This window comes from Capricornis sumatraensis, chromosome 15, assembly GCF_032405125.1.
Source record: "Capricornis sumatraensis isolate serow.1 chromosome 15, serow.2, whole genome shotgun sequence".
NCBI classification, from domain to species: domain Eukaryota; kingdom Metazoa; phylum Chordata; class Mammalia; order Artiodactyla; family Bovidae; genus Capricornis; species Capricornis sumatraensis.
The window spans coordinates 81828339-81838678 of NC_091083.1; the positions used below are offsets into that span (position 1 = coordinate 81828339).

Below are 10340 nucleotides of genomic sequence, written 5' to 3' on the forward strand. Positions count from 1 at the left end.
AGAATAGTCATCAGCAGCCAGAAATGTCTGGTGTAGAAACTTGGCTCACGCAAAGCGTTGCCACTGAATTTGACCCGAATTTTCTTTCTTGACCTCTAAATGAAACCAAGTCTTTGGGAGCTTGCTTGCTTTAAGGAAAATGTTAATGAGCTACATTTAAATCAAGACTATCACATAGTTCCTGGGATTTTTAATTGAACATCAAAAGGACTTTTCTGAACTGAACCAGACCAGAATAAAAGGGTGGGATGGGGCAGGAGGTGATCCCCAGCCTTGGAGGACCCCTCTCAAGCCTTCTAGATCCTGGTTTCTGTTTGACTAAAGCCTTCAAGGGGCTCCCTGGTGGCTCAGCAGTAAGGAATCCGCCTGCAGTGCAGGAGCCTCAGGAGGTGTGGGTTCCATCCCTGGTCAGGAAGATCCCCTGGAGGAGGGCATGGCAGCCCACTCCAGTATCCTTGCCTGGAGAATTCCTTGAACAGAGGAGCCTGGTGGGCTACAGTCATGGGGTCGCCAAAATGTGCGGACACCACTGAAGCAAATTAGCACGCACAACCCCTGAAGTTTTTCACAGTCTAGTCTTGTTATCGTCCCCAAGGTAAGGAGTCGGCATTGTGCCGAGGGCACCAATCAGGTTCTTGATAATCTTTGAAATGGCTACATGAAGTCATTCCTAGGAGACTGAACCTTGTGTGCAGGCTGGCTCCTCTTGTGGGTGACAGGAAGGGGATGCGACGCATGGAGCCTGTCTCTGTGCGGATAACCGGGGCGGCTGGGCGCAGAGTGCACGTCCTGTCTGCCCGCTTCGCCCTGGCCTAGGTCTTCACACGCCCCTCCCCATCTCCCCAGGAGGCGGGCAGGTTACACTGATGTCAGCATCCAAGGTCAGAAAACCCTTGGTTTGGAGGTTATCATAAAGCTCTTGGACAGTATTCCACACCTCCATAGGAAGACAGTCCATTGCTCACAATAACTAGGCGCTATTTTCTGTCCTAGTTAAAATGTGCACAGTACTGGCCACAGAAAGAAGAGAGAGAAATGGTCTTTGAAGACACAAATTTGAAATTGACATTGATCTCAGAAGACATTAAGTCCTATTACACAGTACGACAGCTGGAATTGGAAAACCTCATGGTGAGTACGACCCACACCTGAGTGCTGGGGGTGGGCCCGTTGGTGACGTCTCCTTGAGGTGTTGTTTCAGTCGTGATTTACTTGGCACCAGTGGTTTTCTGAGCTCTGAGCAAGATGTGGTTTTCACACCGTGGTGAGCAGCGTCTGCCTGCTTACCTGCCAGGTGAACAGCAGTGTCTGGGGAGCAAAGTCTTAGTACCTCCCTTTCCACAGAACTCTCTAAGCCCCAGCTAACACCGGTTCTTAGGGGGAAGGGTAGGTTCTTACCTCAGACCAGCTGCAGGGGGTCTAACGTGATAGCCTGGGAGTTAACACCAGCGGGGCACGCGGGTCTCTCATCCACAGTCGCTAGTTTGCAGTGAGGGAAGAAAGGCCCAGTTTGGGGGAGTTTATAACACCAGGGGCTGGCTCTTATTAAATGATGGCCTTGGACCACCTCTCGGCACTGCTGGACGCAACCCTGCTGAGGACCCTTACACGGGGAAGCTGCAGAGCTCGCCTGCGCCCCAACCCCCACTGGAGACCCCCGTGCGTGACGGAGACCGCAGAGGGGAGCTCCGGGGGGCTCCCTCAGACGTGGGCACCCCAGCCTTGTGCAGTCCCACGGCCCACCTCCTCAAACTGTCGGTCCTGAGCCGAGGGCACCGTATCTCTCCGCCTGTCAAGTCTATCCCCAGCCCGGGCTTTTGGAAGGCTTCCCGCAGCGGTCCGTGTGCGGGGCTCGCGGGCTCCGGTGGGGCCGAGGGAGCACGGACCCCCAGGGCCGCGGGCGGGCGGGCCGACGGGCAGGGTCTGCTCCGGCCTTGTCCTCATTCGCAGTTTAACTTTCGACTTCTGCTCTGTAGTGGCAGTGACTCCTGGAGTGGGTTCAGAGTGGGAGTGAGATGGAGAGCTCGGCGCAGGTGCCTGGGAGCGGAGGAGAGGTGGAAACCGCGTGGCGGCCCCGCCCTGCTGAGCGCTGCGGCCCCGGGGGCAGGGCGCACACGGGCTTCTGCGCTGACCGAGGGGCTGAGACGGGCGTTTTTCAGGAGTAATCTTGGCGGAGGGTTGGAATGTGCCTGGAGGATTCTGTGGTAGACTTTTTTTTTTAATGCTTTTGAGCACTTGCGAGCCTGGCATTACGAATGACTTCTGGTAAACTCGAGAAAATTTCTTCGCTCGTTGAAGAGAATGGAATTCGCCCGAGCAGAAGAGGCTTACTCTGTCTGGGCGGCAGAGCAGAGGTTTGGGGGAGATCTGTTTGCTCTAACAGAATGTGGTTTTTAAAAAAAATCTGTTCTGAGCCTTGTGGATCTGTTCGCGCATAGGTCTGAAATGAATTCCTTGAGAAAGAGGTGGGCAGGCATGAGGGAGAGCGTAAACAGATGACCCACACCTTTTCAAGAATTTAAAGAAGGAACTTGCTTTTGGCCTGTTTTCTTATTCCATTAAAAAAAAATCTTTTTAAGTGCTTTTCTTACCAACCCCCCCCCAAAAAAAAAGAAAGACACGTTTCTCTTTTAAACCATTAAAGTATATAAGGAGGTCGTTTTCTAGGAAGGAAGGCATGGAGCTGCCTGTGTGGTTTTCAAAGTTATCCTGGTGTGATCAACAGATTGGTTCCAGTCATTGCAGGAAGATACCAGCATGAGTCATGGCTGGTGCGGGGTGACCCGTGTGTGTTCTCTGTGGTGTCAGGTCCTTGCTGTGTGTTGTGGGTCGTTTCCCACATTTTTGTCACCGTCTGGTCAGGGAGGGTGGTTGTACCGGAGGCGTGAGCTCTGGGAGGGCAGGGCCGAGTCGTCCCTCGTGGCACCTGGCATCCAGGAGGCACGTGGTGGACATTCGCCAAATGAGGGGAGAGGCGCTGTCGGCCACCAGGTCTCCGGCCCAGTGTTTCCCCATCACCTGCTCTGCAGGTGACCTGGGTGCCAGCGTGGCCCTTGGCTCCACGCTGCTGGTGGGGTTCCTGTCTCAGGCCTTACTTACCTCGTGACTGGCTCCCGTGACTGTGGGCACTTGGTTTGAGGGCTCTCCTCAGTGAGAACCACGGTTTGACTGTCGCCCCTGGCAGCCCGCTGTCCACCCTGGGAGTGGAATCTCAGAGGAGCAGAGCTGGAATCAGCCCCAGAGGCCGTCCTCACAGTTCCCCTGGGAGCTGATAGGGCCACAAGGAGACACACTCGGGGGCAAGCGTCAGGGTCCACCTTCAGGGTCCCTGCAGCAGGCTGTGAACGCGGGCTCTGGAGTCAGGCAACTCAGATTGAAACTCCTGCCCCCCTGCTAGTAGAGCGGTGCCTGCCTAGCCTCAGGCTTCTGATCTGGAACATGGGAGTAACGGGGCTAGTGGGGTGGCATGCGAGAGCTCTGGGAGCCCAGGTGCCCAGCGCGGGAGCGCAGACGCTCACTGGGGGCCGGGCCAGCTGGTCTTACCGGCACCCCTCCTCGCTGAGGGACTGAGCCACACGTGCAGCCTCCAGTCTTTGGGGACCGAGTCAGTAACCTTTTTCTGTAAAATGACAGTCCTCTGAGACGTCCAGATCGTCTTGTAAAGTCCCGGGTTCCCCAGAGCTGGTGCCCGTCACGTGTGGTTACATTTCCACTCTTTGATGTGAAACCCCGAGGCGCTGATGACAAGACTGCTGTGGGCGGTGGTGCAGCACCACTTTGACTTACGGAGAGAAGTCAGTTGTGACCTTGAAGACAGCAGAAGGGAGAAGGGCGTCGAGAGGAGGGCTCCTGGGGGCGAAAGTGTTGCAGCTGAAGCAGGAGCAGCCTGGCGCCTGCCCGGGGCTCGAGCCTTGTCCGCTGAGTCTGTGGTCCCGAGGAGAGAATCTGGGAACGAAGGCTGCTCGTGGAGGCGGGCGGGTCGAAAGGCACTTCGCGCTTACTTGAAGTCAGTGGTTCTCAGACAGGTGATTCTTTGAGAGTCGTCACATGTGTATTTCTCTTTCAGTCTCGAGAAACCCGAGAGATCTTACATTTCCACTATACCACGTGGCCTGACTTCGGAGTCCCCGAATCGCCGGCCTCGTTTCTGAACTTTCTCTTCAAAGTCCGCGAGTCGGGCTCGCTCAGCCGTGAACACGGCCCCATTGTGGTTCACTGCAGCGCCGGCATCGGCAGGTCAGGCACCTTCTGCCTGGCTGACACCTGCCTCTTGCTGGTAAGACATCCCTCAAGACCGCAGGAAGCAGAGGGAGCATGCAGTGACCGCCAGGCTGGCCTGGCCGCGGCCCTCATCACTGTCTGCAGGCAGCCTGCCTTGGTCTTGACTTTCTAGCAGCTTCCCGCCTGTCAAGGGAGCTTTACCGTAGACAGCTTCATTTGGAGGAGTGCTCTTAAAGCCAGAGAATCCCCTTCCCTCACACTCTTCCTCTCACGCTCCCCTAGGACGTGTATAGTCATGTTGCCCCTGACACCCAGACCTCGCTCAGCTGCGTCTCCTCTCTGGCTTTCAGATGGACAAAAGGAAAGACCCTTCTTCTGTTGATATCAAGAAAGTTCTGTTAGAAATGCGGAAATTTCGGATGGGACTGATCCAGACAGCAGACCAGCTCCGCTTCTCCTACCTGGCTGTGATCGAGGGCGCCAAGTTCATCATGGGAGACTCTTCGGTGCAGGTCAGCATTCCTTTTGCTTTAATCCGAGTGTGTTGGCTTTAAACTTTTGCCTCTAAAGAAGGAGGCTGTTCACTGTCAAAGTTGAAATAATGTCATGTGTCAGGGGAAAGAGCTAGACTTCATGTTTAAGTCCGTTTAGCTAGAAAGTTGTGGGAATTGTCACCATGTTCCAGTTTCTTTGAAGTGCTCACCCAGAGAGCATTAATAGGGAAGTTAGACCTTATTTTCCAAAGATCTCATCTTCCAAGGACACAGCTGGAGACCCGAGAAGCTGAAAGGCCCCTCACCTAGCCCTCACCTCTCCTCACTTGAAAGGGAGCAGATTTCCCGACAAATCACCAACCGTGAAATCTTCCTCTTGCTGCTTTTTCAAGGAGCAATGGAAAGAGCTCTCCCACGAGGATCTGGAGCCCCCACCTGAGCACGTCCCCCCACCTCCCCGGCCCCCCAAGCGAGTCCTTGAGCCACACAACGGGAAGTGCAAGGAATTCTTCCCCAACCATCAGTGGGTAAAGGATGACACTGAGGAGGAGGATAAAGAAGACGGCCCCATCAAGGAAGCAACCAGAGCCCCGTTAAACACCCCCTGCAGCCTGGAAAGGTAAAGATGGTCCTGGCTTACTGGAGGGGGTGGGGGCGGGCAGCCTTCTCTTGGCCACTGGTACTTCTGTGTCCTTGGGGAGACAGGCCCCTGGACCAGCCCTGCGCCTCCGCTGATTGGCGGAGCCTCTGGACTGAGCACAGGTTGGCCGGGGAGAGGGACTGACTGCAGCAGGGGTCTAGCGCCACCTGGTGGTGCCTGTTGGAACTGGGGCTCCAGTCAGGTCTTCCAGCCCAGTGTCCACAGCGACAGAAAACAGGAGCCGTGCTTCGGACAGGTCCTGAAACTGATATCCAGGCCTGACCACGTCCCTCCAGCCCCCAGAACTCAACCTTTTCGTGTAGCTTTGATTGTCGTTTTTCTTCCTTATGGTTTGACAAAATTACCGAGCACCTACTCGTGCCTGTGAGAAATGAGATAATTAGAGCAGGGCCCCTGATCTGTGTTCTGGACCATCTTGTTGGGAAGGGAACAGTAGGTTGTGGTGGGGGCCCCATGGATGGGACTGTGATGGAGGCGCACGCTGAGGTGACCAGCCTTAGAGAAGAGCCACCCAGCTTTTCCTGGGAGGTCAGGGAGGGCTGCCTGCAGGTGGTGACGTTGTGCCGGAGCTTGAAGGGTGGACAGGAATCAGCCTGAGCTCGTGGAAGCAGTGCCCTCAGTGCCTGCTGTTTCAGAGGGCAGCTTAAGATTAGCGCCCACTCTGACCTCACATTTGTCTGCACCTTGCGATTCAGCCTGCAGCAGTTCTCAGCAGGCATGTGGAGTGCAGAGGTGTGTAGGCAGAGGTGTTCATGGTGGCATCACCTGTAATGGTGAAAAACTAGAGGTGGGTTGATTGTGAATCCAGGGAGTGTATCGGGAGGGCTTTCCCCCTGTGCTGAATGCTCTGCAGCTGTTGAAAGGCGGGATCAGGGTGTGTTCTCGTGGCCGGGCTTGGGAACGTCATGCAGGAGTGAGCAGGTTGCACGTGGTGTGTGCCCTGCCAGGCCCTCCGGCTAAGCGTACCATCCAGATCTTCCCTGGTTACTTTGCCAAATGCTGGTTCCAGACCTGAGTCCCGGCCCATGAACCCACTCCCAGGGCCTTTTGTGCACCTCTCGTTCTGGGGCTCTAGAGACGCTTGTCCGGGGGAGCCTCCCAGAGCAGAGCCTGAGTGCAGGAGGCTGTGCCCGGCTTCCAGGGCCTCCGCTGACATTTGAGGGTGGACGGTGTGCTCCCCGAGGGCTCTTCGCAGGCCACGGGCGAGAGACGGAGGGGGCCCGCGGCTTGTGCCACATCGGGGTCACGTGTCCTGTTTCTTCATTCATGAAGACCGTGGAGCAAGGTGCCCTCCACATTCCATGGGTGAAAGTGAGGAGCAGGGAAGCGTGGATCTGGGCAGTGAAAGCCAGAGGGTGCCAGGAGACCATGGAGCAGGCCAAACTCCTGAGTGTCTGCACCAGGGGGAGCCCGCACGCACCCAGGCCTCGCCCCGGACCCCTGCCCTGGCAAGGAGGTGGTGACAGGCAGTCTTCCAGCCAGTGTCTGCGTTGTCAGGCCGTTTCCAGGGGCCTCCCTTCCCTACAGTTCCTCCCGTGATAATAGCATCCTTGCCGTTGTCTTCCCGGGTGAGTAACCCTTATCTGCCCCCTTACTCCTCAGCGCGAGTCAAGACACTGAAGTCAGAAGGCGGGTCGTGGGCGCAGACCCTGCGCAGGGGGAGCCGTCGCCGCCTGCAGAGGAGCGAGACCAGCCGCTGAGCCACTGGAAGCCCTTCCTGGTCAACGTGTGTGTGGCCACGGTCCTCACGGCCGGCGCATACCTCTGCTACAGGGTCTGTTTCCACTGACGGACGTGCTGGCCAGACCGCCTGCAGAAAGCCTGGCCTTCGCCCGGCGGCGGCGCTCAGTGCCGGGGAGGCCCTGAGCCCGTCCGGAAGAAGCAGGCCAGAGGTTTTCAGAGTCTAGAACTGTGAGGGCTAACAGGAGAGGACTGGGGATTGGCGCACTGGGGGCTGGAGGCGCTGAGGCCCCAGGAGTGGAGGAGTCTGATCTCAGGGCCTTAACCTATTCAGGAGTAAGTAGAAGAAATGCCAAATACGTCTCTCTCTCTCTCTTCCTTTTTTTTGTTCGTTTTTGAAAAAAAAAAAAAATAATAGAATTACAACACATTGTTGTTTTTAACCTTTATAAAAAGAAGCTTTTTGTTATTTCTGGGGTTGGGGGGAGAAAAGACCAGGCACTTATGAAACTGCCTTGTGCCCTTAGGTGGCCTCACCAGATACAGTTTTTATTTGATTTCCCAGGGAAAGACTCCCACACATGTACGAATGTAAACTCCCTTGGTGAAGAGGGTTGAGAGTCGGCCCCCGTCTGGCTTGAGCCACAGCCCCTGCTGCAGGCTTCCCCCACTGGGAGAAGGAGAGCAGCGAAGGCCATCTCTAGAAATCAGAACCTGGCTTCTGCTTCTGCTCAGGGTGTCCCGCCTCCGTTTCCCCACACAGCCCTCCCCTCACGGCTCCCCACTCAGGGTCCCTTGGGGCCAGAGGTCACCGCAGGGTGGCCGCCAGTCCTCCACCCAGGCCTCAAGACCCAGATGGAGCAGGTACTGCTCGGCTCGGAATAGGAATCCTGTCTCGGCAGAAATCCCCCCAGTTAGAACGTGTCACTGGTCAAGTTAAGGAAAAGGTCGAGGAGGAGCCTCAAACCTCCAGTCACGGAAATCACCTCCCAAGATGATTCGTTCTTTATTGGTTTTTCACATTTTACCTCTTTTCTAAGCAACCGTCTTTGCATCCAGTGGTTTAGCAGCATGCAAATAATTTTTTGTTTGGAGGTGATTTTGGGGAAGGCAGAGCTCCTGTGAAAAATCAAACTGTTCATGGGAGGCAGGGGCAGCCAGGGTGTGCGTGCGTCTGCAGCTCTGCAGCGCCGGGCTCGTCTGGAAATGCTTGGTTTCTTTTCAGTTCCTGTTCAGCAGCGACACACAGCCTGACCCAGCGCCAGCCTCGTCCACCTGGCGGGCAGCCGCCGTGGGTGAGGCTACAGGCAAGGCCGCAGCCGCCCGCGAGTCGCGGGTCTGCACTGAAGCGGCCCTCCTGGGCACTTGGCCTCAGCTGCACCATCTCCCCTTCCTCCCCCTCCCCTGCTTGGAGGACCACACCCACGGCCCAGTTCTGAGGAGGGCACAGGAGGGCGCTGTGCCCGTGGCACGGGGCAGGGCAGCCTGGGTGGGCAGCGGGGCGAGCCTCACGTGGGGGCCCGCAGCGGGCAGCGCACAGTGCTTCCCGCCGCCCTCCTGGGAGACTGCCCGTAGTGAGCCTCTCTCCACTCCATATTTATTTTCACATCGTTTCCCCCGAAGACATCCACAGTGCACTGGCATCTTCTTAAACCAGTAACATGTTCAAGGTTTTGGATGTCAGCCTTGCACCAAGGGCTTTATCCAAAAGTACAGCAGTAAACCCTCAGGTCGGGCTGGAAACGGAGGACTTTGCCGCAAGCCTCCACGTAGACCAGTGCCCAGTAGGAGGATGGCTGGGAGCTGTCGTCATGTCACGATGCTGCGGCGCACTCGAGAAGGAGTCTGCATGTGTTCATAGAGCAAGGGGATAATGTATAATGGACACTTGGCTATTTAAGACATGGTGTGAGGTTCCTTTGTCCCAGTTCCTCACCTCCCCAGTTACCTGCTCAACCTTGACCTCAGCCACCACTCTCCCTGTGTGTATTAAGATGCATGTCCCGTCTTCCTGTGTCCCCATCAGATACGACGTGCTTGGAATACTTAGCGCTCTGCTGACTAGCGTGCCCCATGTATAAGTCCAGTTTCCCTTTGCACGGTCTGATCGTTACATGTCTGTGGTTCCTAAGACTGTTGCTGAAATAGTTGCTATTCAGCAGTGGAATGACGTTTTCCAGTAACAGATAGTTGCCTAATTCCTGGCACGACACTCTGGTGACTTCCTAGTGAGGCCCAGCCTGTCCTCCTCCAGCTGGGTCCACTGCAGCTCAGACATTCCAAGGGTATGGGGAGCCATGGTCACACCTGCACGCTGGACATGTGGAGAATCAGGGTCCTCCCTCCCACCCACCCCCCCCCCACACACACACACATGCACCTTTCGGATCAGCCTCCACTGCACCCAAGTTCATACTCGCCTTGAGCGGACCGTGATTTGGAACCACGGCAACTGTCGGAAACCGCCCTTCCTGAAACAGCCTGGACGACGGTCCCTTCAAGTCAGCCTGGGGCCCTCTAGGTCCGGGTGCCTTGCTGCACGAGGCGTCTGCCCCCACCTCGAACTCTGGGGACTGATGGTGCTCAGGACTCTGCCTGCGTGGGGGGGAACCTATGACCTCCACATTCAGTGGCTTTTTTTACCAAGAAAAAATAAAAGGCAGCTGTGGCTCACGAGCTGCTCTTTGGCCAGCATTTTCACATTTTTGCCTTTCACGTGTTAGAAGCTCTGCATAAGTTTCCGGGGGGGAGCATCTGCTGTGTTGCCCGCAGGCCCTGGTGAGGTGCGATGAGGCTGGGGGCCAGGCTGCAGGCGTGTTTGAGTTGGGCTTGTCCGTCGGTTCTGTTAAGTCCTGTATGTGTATGTAGTAGTTTGGGTGTGTATATTTAGTAGCATTTCAAAGTGGATATACTGGTTTAACCTCCTATCCTTGGAAACCAGATGGCTCTGCGTCCTGTCACACGTATGTTAGAGAAGTAGTGAGCTGCTCTGCTATATGCCTTAAGCCAATATTTACTCGTCAGGTCATTATTTTTTACAGTGGCCATAGAATAAACCATTTTTACAAAAATAAAAACAGCCAGGTGTTTTGGTATAATAACTTTCCAGGTGTGTGTATACGTGGATGCATGATGGGGGGGGGGGCGGCGCGTCTCAGGGTCTTCTGTGACCTCACAGAACTGTCAAACTGTACAGTTTTCCAACTTGCCATATAAATGATGGTTTGCATTTTAGTTGCAACAATAAAAGTCTTTTTTTCTAAAGAACATGGATTTGGGGTGCT

General features: G+C 55.6%; 1 protein-coding gene across 1 annotated transcript in view; it reads left to right on the top strand.

Moving 5' to 3' along the window:
- PTPN1 (protein tyrosine phosphatase non-receptor type 1) overlaps positions 1-10122 on the top strand; it is a 64090-nt gene extending 53968 nt beyond the window's left edge. The window contains exons 5-10 of the mRNA XM_068987030.1: positions 994-1131; positions 4067-4276; positions 4572-4733; positions 5108-5334; positions 6979-7150; positions 8282-10122. Coding sequence (XP_068843131.1) covers positions 994-1131; positions 4067-4276; positions 4572-4733; positions 5108-5334; positions 6979-7150; positions 8282-8716 — 1344 coding nt within the window. The 3' untranslated portion in view covers positions 8717-10122. The remainder of the gene's footprint in view (positions 1-993; positions 1132-4066; positions 4277-4571; positions 4734-5107; positions 5335-6978; positions 7151-8281) is intronic.
- The last annotated feature ends 218 nt before the right edge of the window (positions 10123-10340 follow it).